General features: G+C 37.5%; 1 protein-coding gene across 1 annotated transcript; it reads right to left on the reverse strand.

Moving 5' to 3' along the window:
• Positions 1-19,657: 19,657 nt before the first annotated feature.
• On the reverse strand, positions 19,658-21,789 carry CLDN8 (claudin 8). The gene has a single exon (XM_032630559.1). It carries the CDS (start codon positions 21,574-21,576, stop codon positions 20,899-20,901), a length of 678 nt encoding a protein of 225 aa, XP_032486450.1. The 5' UTR covers positions 21,577-21,789; the 3' UTR covers positions 19,658-20,898.
• Positions 21,790-26,125: the final 4,336 nt, after the last annotated feature.

Below are 26,125 nucleotides of genomic sequence, written 5' to 3' on the forward strand. Positions count from 1 at the left end.
CTTGTGGTAGGATTGTATTGCTGTAAACTTCCTTCTTAGAACTGCTTTTGCTGCATCCCATAGGATTTGGGTCATCGTGTTATCATTGTCATTTGTTTCTAGGTAGAATTTTATTTCATTTTTGATTTCTTCAGTGATCTCTTGATTATTTATTAGTGTATTGTTTAGCCTCCTTGTATTTGAATTTTTTCCATATTTTTTCCTGTAATTGATATATAGTCTCATAGCATTGTGGTCAGAAAGGATACTTGATATGATATTAGTTTGCTTAAGTTTACCAAAACTTGATTTGTGACACAATATATCATCTACCCTGTAGAATGTTCCATAAGAACTTGAGAAGAAAGTGTATTCTGTTGTTTTTGCATGGAATGTCCTATAAATATCAATTAAGTCCATCTTGTTTAATGTATCATTGAAGGCTTGTGTTTCCTTATTTATTTTCATTTTGGATGATCTGTCGATTGGTGAAAGTGGGGTATTAAAGTACCCTACTATGATTGTGTTACAGTCGATTTCCTCTTTTATGGCTGCTAGCATTTACCTTATGTATTGTTGTGTTCCTATGTTGGGTGCATAAGTATTTACAATTGTTATATCTTCTTCTTGAATTGATCCCTTGATCATTATGTAGTGTCCTTCTTTGCCTCTTGTAATAGTCTTTAGTTTAAAGTCTATTCTGTCTGATATGAGAATTGCTACTCCAACTTTCTTTTGATTTCTATTTGCATGGAATATCAGTTTCCATTCCCTCAGTTTCAGGCTGTATGTTTCCCTAGGTCTTAAGTGGGTCTCTTGTAGACAGCATATATATTGATCTTCTTTTTTCATCCATTCAGCCAGTCTATGTTTTTTGGTTGGAGCATTTAATCCATTTACATTTAAGGTACTTATCGATATGTATATTCCTATTACCATTTTCTTAATTGTTTTGGGTTTGTTTATGTAAGTCTTTTCCTTCTCTTGTGTTTCCTGCCTAGAGAAGGTCCTTTAGCATTTGTTGTAAAGCTGGTTTGGTGCTGCTGAATTTTCTTAGCTTTTGCTTGTCTGTAAAGGTTTCAATTTGCCCATCGAATCTGAATGAGATCCTTGCTGGGTAGAGTAATCTTGGTTGTAGGTTTTTCTCCTTCATCACTTTAAATATGTCCTGCCACTGCCTTCTGGCTTGCAGAGTTTCTGCTGAAAGATCAGCTCTTAACCTTATGGAGATTCCCTTGTATATTATTTGCTGCTTTTCCCTTGCTGCTTTTAATATTTTTTCCTTGTATTTAACTTTTGATAGTTTGATTAATATCTGTCTTAGCATGTTTCTCCTTGGATTTATCCTGTATGGGACTCTCTGTGCTTCTTGGACTCAAGTAACTATTTCCTTTCCCATATTAGGGGAGTTTTCAAGTTTAATCTCTTCAAATATTTTCTCAGTCTCTTTCTCTTCTTCTTCTGGGACCCCTATAAGTCAAATGTTGGTGCATTTAATATTGTCCCAGAGGTCTCTGAGACTGTCATCAATTCTTTTCATTCTTTTTTCTTTATTCTGCTCTGCAGTAGTTATTTCCACTATTTCATCTTCCAGGTCACTTACCTGCTCTTCTGCCTCAGTTATTCTGTTATTGATTTCTTCTATAGAATTTTTAATTTAATTTATTGTGTTGTTCATCATTGCTTTTTGCTCTTTAGTACTTCTAGATCCTTGTTAAATGTTACTTGTATTTTCTATTTCCAAGGTTTTGGATCATTTTTAGCATCAGTACTCTGATTTTTTTCAGGTACACTGCCTATTTCCTCTTCATTTGTTTGGTCTTATGGGTTTTTACCTTGGTCCTTCATCTGTTATGTGTTTTTCAGTCTTCTCATTTTGCTTAACTTACTGTGTTTGGGGTCTCTTTTTGCAGACTGCAGGTTCATAGTTCCCATTGTTTTTGGTGTCTGCTCCCAGTGGCTAATGTTGATTCACTGGGTTGTATAGGCTTCATGGTGGAGGGGACTGGTTCCTGTGTTCTGGTGGATAAGTTTTGATCTTGTCTTTCTGGTGGGCAGGACCATGTCCAATGGTGTGTTTTGGAGTGTCTGTGTCTTTATTCTCTTGTTAGGCAGCCTCTCTGCTAATGGGTGGGGTTGTGTTCCTGTCTTGCTAGTTGTTTGGCATAGTGTGTCCAGCACTGTAGCTTGCTAGTCATTGAGTGGAGCTGGGTCTTAGTGTTGAGATAGAGATTTCTGGGAGAGTTTTCGCCATTTGCTATTATGTGGAGCCAGAAGGTCTCTGGTGGACCAGTGTCCACCTGGCCAGAGCACCAAGACCCTGTCAGCCACACAGCTCAGAAGAAAAGGGAGAAAAAAAAGAAAGAATGAAAGAAAGGAAAAACAAAATAAAATAAAAAGTGAGTGAAATAAAAACTAAAAAAAAATATTAAAAATTTAAAAAGTAATAAAAGAAGAAAAAATGAAGAAGAAAGAGAGCAACCAAAACATAAAACAAATCCACCAATGATAACAAGCACTAAAACCTATACTAAAAAAACCCACAAAAATCAAAAAAAAACAAAATGGACACACAGGATCCTAGGACAAATGGTGAAAGCAAAGCTATACAGACAAAATCACACCAAGAAGCATACACATACACACTCACAAAAAGAGAAAAAGGAAAAAAAAAAAAAATATATATATATATATATACAAAAACAAGAAAGAGAACAACCAAATCAATAAATAAATCTACCCATGATAATAAACTCTAAATACTAAACTAAGATAAACATAAAACCAGAAACAAATTAGACACAGAAAGCACACTCTAATCTACAGTTGCTCCCAAAGTCCACTGCCTCAATTTTGGGATGATTCATTGTCTATTCAGGTATTCCACAGATGCAGAGTACATCAAGTTGATTATGGAGATTTAATCTGCTCCTCCTGAGGCTGCTGGGAGAGATTTCCCTTTCTCTTCTTTGTTCGTACAGCTCCTGGGGTTCAGTTTTGGATTGGCCCCACTTCTGTGTGTAGGTCACCCAAGAACTTCTGTTATTCACTCAGACAGGATGCAGTTAAAGGAGCACCTGATTAGGGGCCTCTGGTTGACTCAGGCCATGGGGAGGGAGGGATTTGGAATGTGGAGCGAGCCTCCAGTGGCAGAGGCCAGCGTGACGTTGCACCAGCCTGGGGCGCACCGTGTTCTCCCCAGGAAGTTGTCCCTGGATCACGGGACCCTGGCAGTGGCAGCCTGCACAGGCTCTCGGGAGGGGATGTGAGGATAGTAACCTGTGCTCACACACAGGCTTCTTGGTGGCTGCAGCAGCAGCCTTAGTGTCTCATGCCCATCTCTGGGGTCCGTGCTGGTAGCTGCAGCTTTCACCCATCTCTGAAGCTCGTTTAGGTGACATTCTGAATCCCCTCTCCTCGTGCACCCCGAAACAATGGTCTCTTGCCTCTTAGGCAGTTCCAGACTTTTTCCCAGACTCCCTCCTGGCTAGCTGTGGCGCACTAGCCCCTTCAGGCTGTTTTCACACAGCCAACCCCAGTCCTCTCCCTGGGATCTGACCTCCAAAGCCCGAGCATCAGCTCCCAGCCCCCACCTGTCCTGGCAGGTGAGAAGACAAGCCTCTCAGGCTGGTGAGTGCTGGTCAGCACCAATCCTTTATGAGGGAATCTCTCCGCTTTGCCCTCTGCACCCCAGTTGTTGCATTCTCCTCTGTGGCTCCAGTGCTTCTCCCCTGTCACCACCACCCCTGTCTCTGCCAGTGAAGGGGCTTCCTAGTGTGTGGAAACTTTTCCTCCTTCACAGCACCCTCCCTGAAGTGCAGGTCTAGTCCCTATTCTTCGTCTCTGTTTTTTTCTTTTGCCCTACCCAGGTACGTGGGGAATTTCTTGCCTTTTGGGAAGTCTGAAGTCTTCTGCCAGCTTTCAGTAGGTGTTCTGTAGGAGATGTTCTACATATAGATGTATTTCTGATGTATTTGTGGGGAAGAAGGTGATCTCCACATCTTACTCCTCTACCATCTTGATGGTCTCTCCTATGAAATTATTTTCGACTGTGAGTAAATGAGCCCAACATGAAAAATAATTGGAGACTGACTGAAGGTCTTCTGTTCTAAAAATTCACTCCACAAAAAGCCCTTGAGCATTATTTAATAAAGTTAAGTACTATGTGGATAATAATAGCAATCAATAATTGATCTCCCTAACATTGAAGGTAAAAGTCTTTTATGTTGTTTTTGTTTGTTTATTTTTTACAATAACAAAGTATATCTTGATAAAACATTATTATCCAATAAACTTAAGAAGGAAAAAAGAAAAAAATGATAATATTATGATTAAAAAATATTTAAAGTTGGTTTCTTGAGATTTTCAAGGATAAACATGTACCATTTTTCCTCATTACATGCAGCCACTAATCCCAGACTTTGGAGACTCATGTTGTTTTGGTGTTTCATAGTCTAGTTCTCCAGACACATCTCCTCCATGGCTTGCCCTTTACTGCAACCATGACTTACCACAAGAGACCTGAAAAGAAAAAATGGATAAGATTTAGATGAAAATAAGTTAGGCAAAGCCTAGTATACATTCTTTTTTTCTCCACCTAATACTCTATTATGAACATTTATGTCATTACACATTGATGTCCACCTCATCATATTTATAATGGTGCTGTATTCCATTGTGTGAATGAGCATAAGTATAATTTAAACATAATTTATGTTATCTACTGATTAAATGTCTTTTTTTTAACTTACAATAAAGGATAAAGGAAGGCATTTTGTAAACTCTCTCTTTCAAGAAAATTATATTTTCTAGAAATTACACTTGGCTCTATGTAACACATATTCTATTAATGTTGCTTAAACAAGTAAGATGTTTATTATTCTCTCATAAAGACAAAGGGTAGAGTTTGGCAGCTCAGGGCTGGCACAGCTGCTCTGATAATTCCTGGAGGATGGAGGCTCTGTCTAGCTTCCTCCTCACAGCAACCCAGCAGGTGGCACTTGTTCCCAAAGTCCCAGAATGGCTGTGCCACCTCCAGGCAAAAGGGTGAAATGTGCAAAGAAGCAAAGACCCAAGCTCCTGAGTCTGTCTCTATCAGAAGAAAACAAAACTTTTTCTGAAGCCTGACCTAGAATGCTCCCACTTAGTCTCACTGGCCAGATATAGGTCCCATGACAAAACTAGGTCAAGGAAGTGTTGGTAGAGGCGTGTTTTAAAAGAACAGATTTCTACCCTAAACAAAATTGAGACTCTCTTAGCAAAGAAGGAAAAATAGATTCTGGGCATGCAACTCTTAGTATCTATTGCAGAAATATACACATAAGAGTTACATCTTATTCACCAGTTGATTAAGTGCCCAGTGATGTCTTAGGTCTGATCTTGTTACAGCTGTTATGTCTCTAAACAAAATTACTGTTACACATAACTTGTAGTTTAGGTCTATCTATTTGTCAAATATTTTAAATTAGAATTATATGAACATTTCCCATATGTAATAGGAGAGGAGAATGGAGAGAAACATCTATTTCTTATTCCTTTAACAACAGCCAGGCAACATTCTGCCCAAGATTTCTTAGCAAAATAGTTAATTCAGCTTCCTTGTGCTAAAAAGACAAAGGCCTAATTTATGATAATGGTGAAAGTTTCCATAACTATATCATAAAACAGCTGAGGTTACCCTATTGCTTTGCCAAGGAAGAGTTCAATTCCTGATTACATGTTATGTCATTCATCTTTACAACATACATATCTCCTGTGCTTCCAATGGTACTGTTTTTCACTCCATCTCAGCCACTCACTTTCATGGTACTCAACCTGCATATTATCATCATATGTGAAAAATGTAAGGAAATACTGATGACTGGGCTCCATCCCCAGAGACATTAATTTAATTCAGCTTTGATTTAAACTCCCCAGGCAATTCTAATGTACAGCCCCAGAGAAGAACAGCCTAGACATTTTTATTCTCATTAACTCCACTCCCTCCATAGCTTAAACTCAAACTTCTCACTCTCTGACCTTCATCATCTCCCTATACTATACAATAACGTTTTTGACCCCACTGAAATCTACAATTGATTGATTCACCACATTTTCAATACCTCTAACTTTCACCATGTCCACACTTCCTCCCTAAAGCACCTTAGATTCCCTTGCATACACCCTCACTTTCTAACCTCAATTTTCTCTGTTTTACTCTTCTGGCAAAACCTCAGCTTTGATTAAATCCAACTCTCCATGGACTCTGTAGTAAATCCAGGAGGCTAAATATGCCTGAAGAAAAAACTTAAAAGAGACAATCCACTGCTGCAAACGTCAGGCAGGTTCTTATTTCTGCCATACAATCATATTACTCTTTTCTAGTCTATTATTTGTCTATTATTTTCCCACATTCCCGAAGGACTATTGTTTACTTTTCATCAACATCTCTCCTCACTTCTCTAATTTTAGCTGATAGCATTGATTTTAGCTTCAGTGAGTGAAAAAAATGGAGGAAATTCTTCTGCCACTGAATCTATCGACTGATTGCAGCTGAATTTTATTCTAAGCCTGCTCCTATTAATGAAATCCTGTCTACGTCCATCCCCCATATATCAGATCCTATTTGATATCTTAAACATATAGGTTGAAAGTCATCACTCCAGATTTGGCCATCTCTTTCCTGCATTGTCATCTTCCCCTCTCGATTGTATCATTCCCAATAGGACTGTATTAGTTTCTTATTGCTATTATTACAAAGTACGACAAATTTAGTGGCTTAAAAGAATACCAATTTATTATCTTACAGTGTAAGGGACCAGAATTCCAAAATAGATTTGCAGAGCTGTAGAGACTCTAGGGAAGAATTCTTTTTTTTTTTCCTATTCCACCTAGAATAGCTGCCTAGAGGCTACCTGCATTCTTAGCTCATGGCTCTTTTTCTATCTTCAAGTACATAATGTAGCATCCTTGTATCTCAATCTCTTTCTCTTTGTCTCTGTCTCTCTGTCTCTGTCTCTCTCTCTCCTCCACTTGCATCACTTCTCCTTCTCTGGCCCTCATGCCTCCCTCTTTCCCTTATATGGACTCCTGTAATTGCACTGGATCTGCCTGTGTAATAATTACATTGGTTCCATGTGTATAATGGGACATCATCTCCCGCATCACAAGATCCTTAATCAGATCTGCAAAATCCTTTTTTTTGCCATGTAAAGTGACATATTTCAAAGGCCTTGGAGATTAGGACACAGACATTTTAGGTGGGCCGTTATTCTGCTTACCATAAGTATTCAAACTGACTGCAATACAACCAAATTTTAAAAAAAGAAAGAGAAAAATACAACTTTCTCCTAACCACACAATCCCTTCCTACTGCTGTTTCTCATCTCTTTTTTTAAACTAAAGATCGACAGGAGAGTTTCCCCTTCTTGCTACCTTTAATTTATCCCCTCCCATTCTCTTTTCAAACATTTTATCTTATTCTTCACAACTCCCATAAAATATATTCTAAAAGTCACTGGTGATGTTCACATAGTTAAATCCATCATCAGTTCTTAGTTCTCAACCTACTTAACTGATCAGATTTGTCCTAGCTGACAACTTCCTTATTCTTGCTGTGCTTTGTTAGTGTAAGAGGTGCCACTTTCTCTACTGGTTCTTTTCCTATCTCTCTGGTCACCTTTACTTGTTCTCCTTTGTGAGATTTTCCTCATTCCCTCAATTTCTAAATACCACAGTGTTCCAGAGTGACCCTATGGATGGTTTTATTTCTTATATGCTGACAGCACCCAAATATTTTATCCTCAATCTGGCGCTCTCCATAATTTCCCTTGAAAAATCTTATAGGCATCTCAAATTCAGCACTACTAGAACCACATTACCAGTTGCTACAAACAACCACCCCAAACTTCTTATCCCATTCTCAATGGTAACTCTCCTTCTGAGTTCATGAATCCAAAAACCTTGTTTTTTGTTTTAATTTTTATTGGAGTATAGTTGCTTTACAATGTTGTGTTAGTTTCTACCATACAGCAAAGTGAATCAGCTACACATATACATATATCCCCTCTTTTTTGGATTTCCTTGCCAGTTAGGTCACCACAGAGCACTGAGTAGAATTCCCTGTGCTATACAGTAGGTTCGCATTAGTTATCTATTTTATACACAGTATCAATAGTGTATATATGTCAATCCCAATCTCCCAATTCATCCCCCACCTTTGATATCCATACATTTGTCTTCTAAGTCTGTGTCTCTATTTCTGCCTTGTAAATAAGATTGTCTATACCAGTTTATTCAGATTGCACATATATGGGTTAATGTACAATATTTGTTTTTCTATTTCTGACTTAGTTCACCATGTATGACAGTCTGTAGGTCCATCCACGTCACTACAAATGACCCAATTTTGTTCCTTTCTATGGCTGAGTAATATTCCATTGTATATATGTACCACGTCTTCTTTATCTATTCCTCTTGATGCAATTATACTACAATAAAAATTTTTAAGAAAAAAAGAAGAGATGCACAGAATTGGCTCAGGAAACCTAGTATAATCTGGCTCAAAATACCACTATAACTGCTATCCAAGACTTGTTGTTTCATTCCCAACTATGATTTTTGTTGCCATGACTATATATGTATTTAAAATATATAGCATGCTTTAACTTATTTCAAACATGGCATAAATTGTATCAACATTTTACAAGTTTATTAAACTCAACATTGCTTTTGAGATTTATAGCTCTACTTTGCTTATTTAAACTGCAATGTAATATTCCATTGGGGGATACATTACCTTGCATTTTGCCAATTGCAGTAAGACTAAGCCTCTTTTCTTGTTTCTTGGCCACTTTGATTTCTTCTGTGAATTTCTGGCTCATACCTATTGCCCATTTTTCTGTCAAGATGTTTCTTTTTCTTATGGTTGTGTAGGAGTTCTTGAAGAATTCTGCCTGGAGACCTTTGTGGATTATGTGAGTTGTAATCCTTCCTTAGTATAAGACTTGTCTTTTAACTTTAATTATGGGTTCTTTGAAAAGAAGTTGTAAAATTCATAAGTTTGACTACTCTAAGTAAATATAACTTTTATAGTATGTGAAAAAAAACCCAAAAAACAAAAACCTGGGTTTTTATCCTCATGTTCTCCTTTTATTTCACCTTTCAGATTCTATTTATCAAAACATCTGTCAGTTTTGCCTTCAAACGTACCCAGAAACAAATGACTTTTCCCCACCTCCACCACTATCCAAACCATGTCATCTTCTGTCTACACTACGGCAATCTGCTCTCCCAGCTTCTACCCTCATTCCCTGCAGTTACTTCAACACTACAGCCAGGATAATCCTTGAAAACAAAGTCAGATCCTGTCATTCTCTGATTAATGCTCCAAAGGCATCACTTCTTACTCTGAGTAAGAGCTTACTATAGCTCACTACCTCTACGAACTCATACCTGGCCACTCTCTCCCTTGCCTCTATTGCCAAGTGAAGATGAAAATGAGAATTAGTCAAACTGCATGAGCAGCTTCCCCTTCCAGGTTGAAAAAGGGGAAGCTGCTCTCTCCTCTCCCCTCTGCACGGCGATGCCTCTTTCTGGATATCCACATGGCTCAGACCCACACTTTCTTTAGGTCTTTGCTCAAAAAGTCTTGCCTGACCACTCAAAATAAAGTAAATGCTCTCCCTGACAGGTGTTCCTATTCCTTGATTCTGATTTATTTTTCTCAATAGTTCTCCCAACTTGTTATATTCTATATGTGGAAATAAGTGAAGACTAACCAAAGGAGAAAAGCAAAGTCTAATTATTCAGAGCTTGTTATAGCAAAGGAAGTCAGCCACTGCCATTTGTGTTTTGACAGAGACTCAAAGGCAGGCACAGGAGAAGGAAAGCTTTATAGTGGGAAAAGGGAAGTCTTCAGGTGTGTCCAGAGGGAGGGTTGTTGGCAAGGGGAAAGCAGAGGTAGGCTCACTAGAAGTGGGACATCCTATGTGATCGGTTAGTTTGGTTTTCTCTGGTTGGTCTTAAGTTGGAAGCAAGGACAAAAATTAGGGAAGCTGTCAGTTATTAATCAAATCCTGATCATTTGGGGCCAATTGTTAAAGAAGTTATTGTTTAGCTTCCCGAATTAGTACTAGAGGTAGTAGTTTGACTTCCTACAATTCTGACTTACAGTAGGCTGGCTTCCACAACTATTTATTATAGACTAAGGAGATGGTTTCTTGGGCAGGTTGCTGCAGGTTGTGGGTCAGAGTTCTATTTTTATATATGGCTTGGCCATTGTCATTTGTATACTCATTTTCTGATATATTTGTCTTTATAGATGTCCATTTTCTGTTTCTCTCCACTAAAATGTAAGGTTGGTGATTTATTATATGAGTGACTGGGATTGCTGTTTATGAATTTCCTAATCCCCAGTGTCTTATACATAGTACAAGCTCAATAAATATTTGCTGAATGAATAAATAAAAATAGGGCAGATATGATCTTACCTATTTTCATGAAATGTTAAATGAAGGATAAGTCACATCAGGGAGAAAATGGAAACTGAATTATTTAAAGTAATTTCAGAAGCCGAGATTCAGCAAATACTCTCTCCTCTATTTTGTTTGTATAGATACATTATCTCTTGCTTGTAAATGACTTGGAAATGACCTTTAAAACTACTGAGTATGGAAAAGGAGTTTAATACAGGAATTAGTTATATACATTGCTCAAAGCTACTCAGTTAGCTGGAGAAAACATTGGAATCCTGGCTTCCTGGATGAGGTTCTGGTCGGCTACATTGGGCCTTATAGATTTTTTGGTGAAAGACCTTTTGATTTAGTCTTGATTTATAAAAACCCTCTCCATGTGATTAATGCTATCTGTGTTCTAAGTCAAAACTGTTTTTATGTCACAGTTGATTTGAAATTTACAAGAATAGATGGGACCAAGATAGTACCTGAGTACACCTGTTTCTAAGATAAGAAGAAAGAGAAACAGAGAGAGAGAGAGAGAGGGAGAGAGAGAGAGAGAGAGAGAGAAAGAAAGAAAGAAAGAAAGAAAGAAAGAAAGAAAGAAAGAAAGAAAGAAGGAAAGTTAGTTTTCATCTGAGTCTCCTCATTATTAATGTGATATTTTCTTCTCAGCACTTATTGTGCAGTGAACTGAGGCAAGCATTCTGTGAAAGTATTTCCATTAGAAGTCAGTAGAATATGAAGTAGTATATTGAAGACAAGTATCCACAAACTTGATAAAACCACTGGCATTTACATCAATTAGTGATAATCTACTTTTAAAAGATCCAGGATCAACGAAGCAGAATAAATTGCCCAGAAACAGATAATGAGATATGTATGCATTTACTACTTGATAAATAATGCATCAGCAAACTATAGAGAATGGATTATTTAACAAATGGGACTGAAAAATTAGCTACTTGGGAAATTAAAAGTTTATATTTGCCTGTTGCATGCTAAAAAGAAAAAGTGAATTCTCTCTATGGAATAAGGATGGCTTAAAAGGGTAAATGAAAAACAAAGTCAAAGGGCAAAATGAAATTAAAAAAAAAAAAACAAACATTGTTTTGTTATTTAAGGGTAGAAATCAAACATACAATGTATAGTTGTTTAACTGATTTTTTTTTAATTTGGATATTTCCAAAATCCTTTAGTTAAACTTAAAATATAAAACTTTTTTCAAGCTAGATCATTAATTTTTCCATTTTTTTTCTCATATTTTTATTATTTTCCTCAGAATTTAATGATCTTTTCTCATCCCTTTCCTCGACATTCCTGTTTTGATTTTCCTGCCAAGTTATCAACTATCTACTGTTTTTTATATACTTCTATCCTTAAAATATGCTTTTATAAGTTTATTAATTTTTCTCACTATGAAAATATTTGCTCATTAAAAAATGGAAGCACAGAAAAATTTTTTAAAGAAAACAGTAATCACACAGAAGTTTACAGTTTAACCATTTTATTTTCTCTCCAGCCATTTCCTTTTATTTGGGTGTGGGTTCATCTGTTTGTGTGTATGTATGTAAGAAGGAGAGAGAGAGAGAGAAACTATTAATCAGGGTTATGGTGAATAAGGAATTCTTTAACTGTTTTTATTCTATTTTCATAACAATATTTAGGTCATTAAAGATTCCTCAACAACAGGAAGACATACAACTGAGTGAACAGATACACTAACATTTAACCTTTCTCTGTGGGACACTTAGAATGTTTCCAAATTTTCACCATTATAAGTAGTTCTCAAATGAACACAACTTTACAAAACATTTGGGAACATCTCTGATTATTACTAAGCATAAATTTCTAGATTATGGAAATTTTTGTCATCTGTCTTTTTTCTTATCTTGGCCTGTGTTGAGGAAATATAATTAAAAACAAAATCTTCCAACCCAGAAAACCTGTCCACAAAGGTAGCAGAGAAAGAAAATAGTTTCATTATCGAATAAGCATTAAACCATAATGTGACATGCATCACAGGCAATCTGCTAAGTGACTGCAAAGACAGAAAGAAATCTTACCTTTCTGTAGAGCCACAAAGATACCACCAAGGTCATACATATTTTCAGGATAAATATTTAAGAATCTTTCAAGTAAAAGGATTTGAGAGTGCCTTCGCCACACATAGTTCATCCTCAATTTACCTGGTAATTAGGGTGACCATCTATGTTAGCTAATTTTCTTTATCCAGAGGAGAAACAAGATTCTCACATCTTTATGGCAGGAGGCTGTTTTGCAACATGGAACAAGATACCCACTAAAGTTAGGCTCCTTTTTGCTGACAGAAACTGGAAGATAGTGATGTTTACATTTCAAAGACAGGGCACCTAGGTCCTAGAGAAAAACATTCTTGGTTCACAGAGCTGACAAAAAGCTCTCTAGTTTTTTAAAGAATTTATATACCTTCCAAAAGAGGAGAAAACACAAGTTTTCTAAAATAAAACTCTAAGGTAAAGGAGAGGAGAGAAAATTTCTTCCTTTATTTTCAACAGGGAGAATTAAAGCTCATATTTAATTTGTATTTTTCCTTGCACCAGCTTTTGTTTAAGAAAAAAGTCAAATTCTTTTTATTTCATTTTAAATACAAAACATGCCTTTTAAACTATGCCTTAGTTTCAAGAAGTAAGTCCATTGGAAAGAAACATTTCTCTTCAAGTTCTTTAAACCCCACCTTTTGCCTAGAGTGGATTAAAGATGGCTCCAGAGGCAGGACAGGAAAAAAGACGCAGACACAGATGAAGAGAATGGACTTGAGGACACAGGGAGGGGAAAGGGTAAGCTGGGAGGAAGTGAGAGAGTGGCATGGACATATATACACTACCAAACGTAAAATAGATAGCTAGTGGGAAGCAGCCGCATAGCACAGGGAGATCAGCTCGGTGCTTTGTGACCACCTAGAGGAGTGGGTTAGGGAGGGTGGGAGGGAGATGCAAGAGGGAAGAGATATGGGGATATATATATATACATGTATAAGTGATTCACTTTGTTATAAAGCAGAAACTAACACACCACTGTAAAGTAATTATACTCCATTAAAGATGTTAAAAAAAAAAAAAAAAAGATGGCCCCAGATTATTTGATGCTCCTCCCAGGGACATCAAATATCTTTGACCAATTACAAATGGTAGAAAAGATGAAGATAAAGAAGATGTGGCACATATACACAATGGAATATTACTCAGCCTTAAAAAGAAATGAAATTGAGCTATTTGTAATGAGATGGATAGACCTAGAATCTGTCATACAGAGTGAAGTAAGTCAGAAAGAAAAAGACAAATACCGTATGCTAACACATATATATGGAATTTAAGGGAAAAAAATGTCATGAAGAACCTAGGGGTAAGATAGGAATAAAGACGCAGACCTACTGGAGAACGGACTTAAGGATATGGGGAGGGGGAAGGGTGAGTTTTGACAGGGCGAGAGAGAGTCATGGACATATACACACTAACAAACGTAGTAAGGTAGATAGCTGGGGGGAAGCAGCCGCAAGGCACAGGGATATTAGCTCGGTGCTTTGTGACAGCCTGGAAGGGTGGGATGGGGAGAGTGGGAGGGAGGGAGACGCAAGAGGGAAGACATATGGGAACATATGTATATGTATAGCTGATTCGCTTTGTTGTAGAGCAGAGGCTGGCACACCATTGTGGGGCAATTGTACCCCAGTGAAGATGTTTAAAAAAAAAAAAAAAAAAAAAAAAAGACAACAAATTTTAATATTAAAAAAAAAAAAAAAAAAAAAAAAAAAAAAAAAAAGCGAGACCTCCTAAAAGGATTGGTGAAGACCACATGTACGGGTAGAGGAGCCCATCTGAATCCACATTTCCAGATGTCATTGCCAAGGGTGAGGCAGAGAGCAGAGATGTTGTTGACTCTAGACCCCAGCTACCAGCTGAAGTCAGTGCCCCAGGCCACCTGAGCGCTATCTGATTTCCTAACCCACAAAGTCATGATATATAAAATGGTTGTTTTTTTAAGTCACCAAGTTTGGGGATAGTTTGTTTCACATCAAGAAATTACCAGATTTCTGAGCTCAGTGCAGAATATTTTTTCTCTCTTCATTCTTCTTCGATAAAAGTAAAAGCATTGTATCAAGATTCAGTGTTAGATCACAGTTGGGTTGTAAGTATGGACATCTTCCTTTCCCTCAGAGGGTTTTTCACCTTTAAAGTTGGAGGGCAGTTTTATTTCTAAAGCATTTCTATAATTTAACATCTAATAAATAACAGTTCCTTCTTCAAAGAGGACATATGTATTGCTATGGAGAAATATCTACCCATATCTCCACTTTCAAAAACAAAAAAATTATGTGTGAAATCTGGCCCAATTCAGAAAAAAATAGAGGGAGAAAGATTATTCGCTTATGATGCTTGCACAACTACATTCTTACTAGGTTGCATACAAAAAAAACAAAGAAAAAATAGTCTTCAACCTTGGGCTTCATTCCTTCCCACCACCCCTCCCACATATCAATTGAAAAATGCAGAAGTAACCCATGAAAGAAGAAACCCTGAGCTACAAAGTTAGTGATTTTTGAGGCTAGTGGCTAATAAGGAGGGTGGGGTATCAGGAGAAAAAACAGTTAAGAAAGAGCTGGGTATATGGATGGACTATTGTTTGTTTGTTTATTTTACTTTGTTTTGCTGACTGTATTAATACAGTTTATCCTTTAAAAATTAAAAATAAACAAGAAAAGCCAATTTTTTTTAACCCATTGGTAAGAAAGGTTGTATACATTCTTTCTTGAATTAGGACAATGCTCAATTCTGTTTTTTGTTTATTTGCTTTTTCTTTTTATAAAAGATTCTTTCTGTTTCCCATATTTTCATATAAATTTCTTGGAATTTGGAAAGGAGTCAGGAAAAGGGGTGTGGGGAAGAGAGAAGATTTACAATTGAAGGTGATTTGAGGGACAAGGAGGAAGCCCATAAGCCTCTTTGTCTATCAAAGACCAAGTGTCCTTCCCAGAATGGAGAAGCAGGGTCAGTTGGTATACATCTGTCTCACAGCTGGACTGGGATGCACTGAGCTGGGGCTGGCACAGGGATGGTGATTGCTTGCAGCTAGAAGTGGTGGCCAGGATAAGCAGTGTCAAGGGATCAACCACACCTGACAATAAAAGAAGACAAGGGCATTGCAGATGAGCAAGGTCTGTAGGAAAGAATTCCTGGATGGCAAAGACATGACATGGAATCTGATAAGGCTAGAATATGGACACTATGGACCCTGTGGCAGAAGATGAAAAGAAACAAGAAGTCTGAGGCTAGATTTTTAGATGTTCTTTGTTTTGTTTTGTTTCCCATGCTGAATATGTTGAACTTATCCGCAGGACTGGGAAAGCAGCAGTTTAGAACTTGGGGATCAACCTTGACATATTTGTAGTGGTTTCCTGGACATTGATATTGAGAAGAGTTCCAGAAGACGGCAACTGGAAACCTTCAAACCCTCCTCTCAGTTCTTGTCCAAACAATTCCTTCTGTCTACTGCAAGAGTCATGGCCGACCAAGGTTCTTCTCCTTTCCAACTCCCCCTCCTTGCGGTCTCTTTAATGATTCATTGCTTCCGTATTTCCTCCAGATCAGCCATATGAGTGACACAGCTGCTGGATCTTGGGCTAGCCACAAAATGTCTTTCTTTCTCATTAAGAGGGAAATGTAGTTTTTGTTTGGAAAAGACTTATTGGATTATGGTCTTTACTCTTTCATTTTCTTTAATTATTAATCCACCATCATCTAGCTTCTAAGTGTGTGGTTGAAATATTTGCCAGAAGTAGTATGTTTTTCTTGTTTTGGCTGTTAGGTAATTTCTTATGATTAGTGAAACCTTGCATACTTTCTTTTTGAGCTTGGAATTTAAGACTTTAATAGTTTTTTTTTTTTTTTTTTTTTTTTTTTTTTTTTAGTTTTCTCAGGCCCTCAATGAGTCTTTGTATAAGTTTGAGCCTTCTTTTTTTTTTTTTTACCATCAACCTTTTTTTTTCTTTAAGTGATTGCCACTGCTTTCATCTATTTTTTATTCCTCTCTCTGAATTTGCCCCTTAGGGCCTTGAACTTGTTCTCCAAGTTCTTTATATTTTTCCTTATGAGTTACATCTTTTTCTCCTTAACTTTTTCTGTGATTGCTCTGTGTTTGGAGCTTTTCTTCTACTTGATCTTCCAAACCTCCAGTTTTTCCCACAGCACTGACCTCCCTCAAGCCTTCCTTCCCTGCAGACTTTTTAAATGTGAAAGTTCTGTTATTTCAGGAAAAAGAAGCTCTTTAATTCTATGATTCAACCTCCCTTTGGCTCTTACAGCTAGAGTTTGTTTGTGTAAGACATTTCTCTTTCCCAGGAGATCATTTCCTCAAAGATCCTCTGCCAGTTGTGGGCACTCAGTTTACACTTCCTTTTTCTGTTTATTGAGTCCCATTTGGTGTTAAGTGATTCTAGGATCTCTTTTCTTGTGGAAGTTAAGTTGTTGTAATTAACAATAGCCCACCGTAGGGTGACAGGGATTCTCATTGTTGGCTGGTGATCTAACGACCTGAAAGTTGCTGTCTCTCTCCTGGGGCCCTGGGATGTACCCTCTCTGCCTCCCTCTCCCTCTCTCTCTCTCTCTCTCCCTCTCTCTCTCAATATCCTCACTCTCAGTGACAGTTCTCTCCGAGGCCCCAGGACAAGCAAGAAGATACCCTGTACTTGAGTCTCCCACAGTTTTGCTGGCCCTGATTATCCACCTTGAGACTACACAGGTGTACAAATGCCACTCTCCTTCAAAGACTATTTATGAAGCAGGTAAGGCCCACATTTCTCTTCCTGCCTGTCTCACCCCAGCACAGGGCTTTGGGCCTAGCCTTGGGCCTCTGCACCAGGAATCTCTTGCTTCTCATGACTCTCAGAATTGAACACAGTACTGCTCTTTCCTTCTGGAATCTGGCAGGGCCTGAAGCTTTGCATAAAGCTGGTCTCTTTGCTCTGCCTGTTGGCTGGGTCCCAGCTACTGCTCTGCTTTGCACAGTGGGAGGTGGGATCAGAGTGGGGAGGAAGGGCTTGCAGGGATATTGTTCCAGCAGCTCTTGGAGGCCTTCTCAGGGAAAGGAAGGAGGCCTGGTGAATTTGAAATATGATATGAGTCTAAAAAATAGAATATATTCCAAGGAAAAAGGTAATGGATATCAGGAACTGAGAATCAGTAAATTCTGTAGAAGTTGGGAGGGAGGAGAAAGAGGAGCTTAGAGGTAGCAAAGACTGATGATGAGGTCCACCCTGGGACTCAGGGGGAAAGGGTGCTGGGACCAGTGATTCATAGGGAGGCTTGGAGCTGGGACAGTGAGATGACATTTATTGTGCAGAAAGTTAACTCTGGGAGAGATGTCTCTGGACAATATTACAGTAGGAAGAGTACAGCCTCTTGGATTAGGGGATATATATATATATATATATATATAAAATCTTTGATCCTCAGTATTCTCATGATTTCTTAAGTAATTCATAGAATTCTTAGAGGATTGATGTGGTAAGAAAAGAAAAGGCCAAGCACCTGGGAGGCTTGCAATGAAGGCTACATTTCTTGCTCTTGTCTCTGGTTAGACTGAAAATTCTTTGAGAACAAAAACTGTCTTGGCCATCCCCATATCCCTAGCACTTAAGGTAATGCAGCTTAATACCAATTTTTGCAGTGTGGGAGGGGGTCATTTTGGATACAGATTCAGCAGAAATGGTTCAGGGTAGGGGCTGCAGGTGGTACAGTATGAAAGAGAAAAAAGTCCAGCTGTAAGCTGAGGGCATAAAACTATACCTCCCACCTCCCTGTGTTCTTTTTGTCACACCACATTTTTTCTCCATAAGACTAGAATATCAAACATCCTTTCTGCACATAATTTGCCACCAGTCAAACCATTTCCTTATACCAGTGCATATTTTTCAGGATATTAAAGAAGACATTTGGCATATGAATTATTCTAGTTTTGGACATCCATTTTATAATTGTTATCACACTCGTTATACACTGATGTTACTGTGTGATAAGGTTTGCCATGAAGATTATAAGACAGATTTTCCTTCTTGTCTCTTATCATCTGCTGAGGCATTTGGATTTACCTTACAGGCAATGGAGCATTCCTACAAGGATTATGGGCAGAACATGATGGGGTCTGACTTGCATTCTAGAAAGAATTGAGCTAGGAACATGGAGGGTAGCTGGAGGAAGGCGTAACACAAGTCTAGAGGGTAGGACAGAGAGATGTAGTAAGGTGGAAAGTTGGAGAAAGATTTCAGAGATACTCAAAAGGTGATGCCACAGAAAACTAGCAATGTTAGAATTCTGCTTTAGGGAAAAGAAGATGAAAAGAATAAACTGAGTTTGGGATGTTCAGGAGAGCTTTCTAAGTAAAAAGAATGTTTGATTAAAGGCTGGTGCTTAGAAGTTTGGACTTTTTTTTTTTTTTCTCCAAAATGCTTAGTTTTCCTTTATTTCTGCTCTTATGAATGTTTTGACCCAAAATTGCCTAAGGTAAATTGGTATTAGGCTATTGGAAAATAACCAATCTCAGAGAAACACTAAAAGTTTTCACAACTAACAGTAGTTAAGCAAGTCATTTTCACATACAAAAATCAGTTTGTAAACTAGACATTGCTAAAGAAAATCTACTTGCCCTGAAGAAAAAGAGCATGGACTGTGAAATCAGACAGTCCTTATTTTTTCTCCTGACTCTATTGGGTAATCAGTAAACTGTTCTGAGGGGTCCTCATCTGTGATTGAACTAATCATATCAATCTCATAAAAGATTTAATGATATAATTCATATAAAGAAGTAGAGGTCCTAGTGTATAATGCATGTCCCTAAAACATTACCCACTGTTATTAATTACCACTACTTTTCAGAGGTAGAAACATATTTAGCTATAGAAATTTTTTACATAAATGGCTATTACAAACATAATATTTATAGGATATAGATTTTGGGGGGTAACCTATAGCATTATCTTAATAAATTACAAATATCTGCATCAAATATTAGTATGGGAATCCAATCATTGTAAGGTTGTTAAATGATATATCATACTTTATATTCTCAAAAATTAATGCTGAATCTATCTTTACCTTTAAAATGTGACTTTGATAGTCTTTTTTCAAAACTGCAAAGATGAAAATATCAAGTTTTTAAACTCTACAAGTTAACAAAATAGAAAAAGTGGATAATAATGAAAGACTATAGCCTTAATATAAAAAGGCACAATTTATTAATACAAAAGACATAAAGCAGGTAACATACATAGTCATTTAAGGTAGAAAAATGTAGATACAAACTTTCAAATCCGTTAACTGTTGGATCAAATTTGGGGAAAACACAAGATAGAGTAATTCTATACCTTAGTAAAGTTGAACAAAAATGGAACAAATTAAAAATTTTATCTTTGAGGGACTTAAATGACAATTTTGACTGAAGTATCCACATAGGAGAAGATACAGTTCACAAGGGACAGCTCAGTTTTGTTTTTTAGTAAGCAAATAAAGACATATTATTTTTCTCTTCTGTTATTTACATTAATGAAAACCCAAAGTCTGTATACAAATAGTTATTAAAATATTCATATACATATATGATTTCTTGTCAAAATGTATCCTTCTCCAGCCACAAAAACTTAAAAAGAGGAAAAAAATTTTTCACCTTCCTGAAGTCTTTAATGTTTCTAAGACTATACTTTTATCTTTCTTCTCAGTATAGCTCTGGAAAAGCAGTTTGAATGCAAAGCCCCTTGACAAAATAGCTCCCTTTTAAAAGCTGTTCATTTAATATACAAGAAAAGGAAGGCCTCTGGGGAATGAGGATAAAGGAGTTAGGATTTCTAACTCCTGGGCTGAAAAATAGGATCTCAAAAAACCATTTAGTTCCCTTTACACTGCTGATTAAAACCTTCATTTTAACCTTCATTATAAATCAAGTGCATTCATCACTAAGCTGTTTTTAAACAATTAATATTAACCTTCTTCAATCTTATCCCTGGTTCCCCTGAAAAGCAATAGTTGAATTCTATTTATTCAGTGTAATGAATCAGTGTCTCATTTAAAATAGAACGATAGAAGCCTGTCTCTATTTATGCGACATAAAAACGTCACTCTCATCTATATGCATAACGCTATGCCATAAAGAAATCACAGTTGTAAAATAATCGTCTTTAACAATGTCATTTTGAAGTAACTGATAAAAGGAGAAAACAGCACGAACCATTTTAGAAAACAAATTACTGTACTTTCTAGAACAATCAGAGCAATGTGTATAATATCTCATTCGGCTGAAATCGCTTATAGAATCATGAAGAGCTGATGCACAGTTCCTGTAATTAATAGCAGGCAGTTAAGAATAGCAAATCAGTGTTTTTTGGGGGTTCCATTTTTAGAAAATAGTGGATATTTTTGTCATCTGCATGGCTTTATAGCTAGTTTAAAAATATATACAACTACACATACTGACTTTTGGAGTACACACTCGGTGACTTCTTTTCCATGTGATAGCTTTTCTGGGTCGTTCGGTGGGAAGGTATGGAATATCTGTAGCTACTGCTTTTTTCATTGCAACAAGAAACACAACAGAACAGTGCCCCTCCAGCGATCAGCACCAGTGCCGTGGTCCAGCCTATGTAGAGGGCTTCTCCCAGCTCACGTTTTTGGGCAATATCCACTATTGGGTTGTAGAAGTCTCTGATGATGGAATTGGCAACCCAGCTCACAGGGATGAGCACCACAAGGCCAGTGACAATGAAGACTACTCCAGCTGTTAGCAGGATGTAACCCTTCACCTTCTCATCGTCCCCAGTGCATCTGGTGCACTTCATGCCAAGGACTGCCGTCATGAAAGCCAGGAAGGACAGCACAGAGGCAGCACACATCAGTCCTCTGGATGCCTGTAGGTCCGGAGAGAGAGCCAGCAGGGAATCGTAGATTTTGCACTGCATTCTGATATTAGCGTGCCTCATGCAATTCATCCACAGTCCTTCCCAGAGGTTTTCAAAAACCACAATGTTGCTTCCAATGAAGGCAGACACTCTCCACTGAGGCATGATGGTGACAGCCACTGTCCCCACCATTCCAACACCACCAAGCACCAGTCCAGCGATTTGCAGGGCATAGGTAGCCATTCTCCTCCAGGATGGATTTTATCTGACTGGACTCCTGAGCCGGTAGAGCTACTCTGAAGCAAGGTTCTCTGAGTCCCAGGGGAGAAGAATTTTCCTGTAGTAATGAACTCAGGACTCAGTGGTTTTTCAAATAAGAGCTGCTGTGCTACTTCTAACCAGATTAAATGCAGTGTTGGCTGGCTGAGGTGCCCACTCACCCTCACTCCACTGACTACCGCAGGTAAACTTACAAATCAGGTGGGGCAACTTTCTCAGCCAGTAAGAGGGGGATGGTAACTCAGGTGTGTCTAAGCCTGCAAGAGATACTTTGGAACTGCTAGACCTGCACATAAACATTCTTTGTACTTCTCATTTGTCCAAGAAGACAGCAGTATATTTACCTGGAGGCATAATTAGGAATGCTTGCACGATCATCAAGAAATGCATCAATCCCTTGAGATGTGAAAGCTGCAACTTGTACTGGCAATGCGGAAACTTTTAGTAAGAGCTGCTGTGACCGAGACACAAAATAAAATCTCTGCCTAAGAACTTTGCTAGGACTGTCACAGTGCCAAAGTGGAAGGAGAGCAGAGGATTGATAGATTGCTCATACCTGAGAAACCACATTCTTTGGGACACATATTATCCAAGTGGTTGATGTTTGTCTACAACTTCAAAGCAAGCTTGACTGTAGTGAAATCAGGGAACAGATCATGCCAAAGGACAAAATAAGGCTCAAGTAATTAAATATACAACGTCGTCCTCCTCCATGGCACCGAACACATGTTGTTTTCTTTTGAGCCAGGGAGACTACTCATTAGTATTTTCCTGATAATCTTGATTTCTAAGGAAAAAAAAAATTGCAGAAACAAGAAAAAAGAATCCATGCGATTTTCTTCTGGTTTCTTCTTCTGGATTCTTGTGTAGCAAGCACTCACAATAGCAATTAAATGATGCAATGGCTTACAGGCTGCTAGCTTATTCTGTGGCTCTATCTTTACTACTCTGTCTTCCTAGACCTAAGCAACTAGAATTCTACAGATGGTGCAAGCATCCTAAGTCTATACAAATGGCTGATATTTCTAAATAAGTATTTCCAGGACAAAATGACTATATTCATCGAATCAACTAAATTTGTCAATTAAACTTGTCTTTAATACCATGTCTGCAGGAGGAGGTAGAAACCCCTAATGTAATGCATTTTCAACGGTCTCCTCTCAAAATAATAACGATGACAACAGTGGAGCTAAAATATACATGTTGATCTGGGAAAACTCCACTAGCGATTTTCTTCTGGAGGGCACCTTGAATGTACTGTCCTGTCTTTCCATACTTCAAACGCTAATTTCCTTTCATTTGTGCATCATAAAAATGATCTTTTATTTACAACTTTACTTCTTCTCTGCTTCCTTGTACTATCTTAAATCTGAGTATGGAAGAAAGCATCTCCTGTTCACTTGTTAAACTTTGAAAACGTAATGGTCCAAAACATCTTAGTGGTTTACAGAGGTTAAAACAAAAGTACTTTGAAGGAGGGGAAGAAAAAGATGCCAAAATAAAATGTCTTCTAAAAAAAAAAAAAGTAGGAATGTCTGGTAGGCCCAGTTGTTATTATTTTATTAGACTGGACACGTTGAAATTAAGAAAAAAATAAAAGCTGATATTTACAGTAATTTTCCTCATTTGTTGGCCTCATTTAAGGATGAACCTAGAGCATATCCCTTTTGTTAACAGAAAATATCCAGCATTTTCTCCCTCAGGTTTGTATCAGTTACAGACTTGTGGTGGAGGGGGAAATAAGTTAACCTTGGAAAAGTAATCTGTAATCCATAAAAAGAGAGTTGAAATCAAAACAGCAGATTATTATTATTTTTATCCTGAATTGCCAACCTGGGCAAAGGCAATGACTTGACAGAATTGGAAAATGAAAAAGGAATGACATAACTGGTTGAGATAATGACAAACTAAAACTATATATATATATATATATATATATATATATATATGTATATTATATATATATACACACACATATATACACATATATATGTGTATATATATTTACATTTGTAGGGAAGCAAATCAAAATCTCTAAATTCATGTGACTTGTTTTTAAGGAGTCCGTTTGAATATTGCAGAATATCTACATAAAAACAGGAAAACTTGTGATAGAAATAGGTATCTACATATTTGAGAGCCTCAGCCTTCACCTAGGAGCTGCCTCCTAGGTGTGGATTGATGTACCCGTTGCCTTCATGCACTATCAAACCTCTCTTCCTTGAAGCATTAAGCTTTATTTACCAAGACCTTATTTCACACAAAAATATTTCCCCCATTTCAAAAATATTGGTACTTTACTCCTGAAATTTTCTTAGCCAAAAGATTACGATCGGAATGAGAAATCAACCTTGGGTTCGCATTAGAATAATTATAGAGTTAGCTGTCCTATCAGGAACTAGCCCAGGGCCTTCAGGCAAGTTTCTTATCACACAGCGATCCAGTTATCCCCTTGATATTCTGAAATAAATGTGCCCTAAAGGTCAGAGGAAATGAGAAAGACAGGGAAAAATGGCAATACTAAGTTTTCTAGGGACAGAAAGCCCTAAATTCAGAGCTTAAAAAGTCAAGTTCACTGTTTACTGACTTTTCCGTAATACTATGTCCCTGAGGTGATTAACTTGTCTACAAAATTCAGATAGCAATAATGCTTAGAGAATTAGCTGATTAATAACATTTTTTAATCTTCTTTAATTTAGAACTACAGAGCAACTTACAGAGATTGTTCTATCATTTGTATTCCATTTTTAGGAAGAACCAAAATATTAACAAGAACCCAAGAAAGAAAAGCATGCCCATGTTGACCCACTATGCTCCCTCCCCTTGTCTCTAGAGATCTCCCTTTTGTCTACATTATCAAAAGCATGATTTAAGTTTGGCAATTAAATTTACTAAATTAAATTTAGTCCTGACAGCTACATAACACATGCAAATGCTTCTTCTTTATAAATGATAGCACACAATGTCACTGTCAGACTGCCCTTGTTTTTGTCACCCTTACTGTTACAGCAGTTAATCTTTAACCAACAACTCTTTAGTCTGGGGTTCCTATTAATTCTCATCACTACTTGAAATAATCTTTGTTTCTGCCCATCAAGCCATTGCCAATTTCTACTGTTTTCTGAATTTTTTCTTGTATTTATATTTTTTAAAGATTTTTATTTATTTATTTTAATTTTTATTGGAGTATAGTTGATTTACACTATTGTGTTAGTTTCTGCTGTACAACTAAGTGAATCAGTTATATACATGAATATATTCACTCTTTTTTAGATTATTTTCCCATATAGGTCATTCTTTTTTTCTCTGTTGTGTTGAGAGCTTTCAACCTGTGTTTATTTTTAATTATTTTTCACATTAATTAACTGTACTTGACTGACCATCTTGTCCTGGGAAAAAGAAGATTGCATATCAATAGGTCTCTTTGTTTGCTGTTCCCAAAATAATCTTGGGAATTGCCACATGTTCTTGAACTATCATCCTATTTGTCTTTGTGATGTTCTCTGCTCTCAAAGTTCTGTAGCCATTAGCAGTTCTCTGTATTCACTACCTCTCTACGGTTTATATTTGCTCTGCTTAAAAATGAACTCCTTTCTATATAATAATTGCTGTGTCTTAGTTCAGGCTGCTTTAACAAAATACAATAGACTGTGTGGCTTAAACAACAGACATTAATTTTTCACAGTTCTGAAGTCTAGGAAGTCTGAGATCAGGGGGCCAGATTGTGGAGTTCTGGTGAGAGCCCTCTTTGTGGTTTGCAGTTGGCCATCTTCTTGCTGTGCCTCCTCATGGCAGAGAGAGTGAGAGAGCTCTATTCTCTTTCCCTTCTTATAAAGGCACTAATCCTATGATGAGGACCCTACTCTCATGACCTCATCAAACCTAATTACCTCCCAAAGTCCCCACCTCTAAATACCATCACATTGAGGATTAGGGTTCAATATATGAATTTGGTGGGGACACAAACCTGCAGTCGCTAACATCTAGCTACTAACAAATCCAAGCAATTAAGTTCACATAATTCTGAAAAGTCTTTTCTTCTTGTCTCAGGAGTCCTTTTTGTTCCAAGGTTAATAAAAATAATAGAGTGAACATAAATAAAAAAATACACAATGGGAATAATGCTTATTGAAATGATTTTGTCTTTCTCCTATTTTTCATTGCATTTTTAAAAAATTAAAATCTGGGCTTCCCTGGTGGCGCAGTGGTTGAGAGTCTGCCTGCCGATGCAGGGGACGTGGGTTCGTGCCCTGGTCCGGGAAGATCCGACATGCTGCGGAGCGGCTGGGCCCATGAGCCATGGCCGCTGAGCCTGCGCGTCCGGAGCCTGTGCTCTGCAACGGGAGAGGTCACAACAGTGAGACGCCCGTGTACTGCAAAAAAATAAATAAATAATAAAATAAAATAAAATAAAATCTGACTTGCAGTGAATTCTGACATATTTGGGGAGATAGGTCCACATGTTTTGTTGCATGTACTGTATGTGATAATCCCACTAAAGGACAGGAAATTC

Source organism: Phocoena sinus, chromosome 4 (genome assembly GCF_008692025.1).
Source record: "Phocoena sinus isolate mPhoSin1 chromosome 4, mPhoSin1.pri, whole genome shotgun sequence".
In the NCBI taxonomy this organism is placed as follows: Eukaryota; Metazoa; Chordata; class Mammalia; order Artiodactyla; family Phocoenidae; genus Phocoena; species Phocoena sinus.

Coding starts and splice junctions, on each gene's coding strand:
- CLDN8 (XM_032630559.1), bottom strand. CDS start 21,576: ATGGCTACCTATGCCCTGCAAATCGCTGGACTGGTGCTTGGTGGTGTT.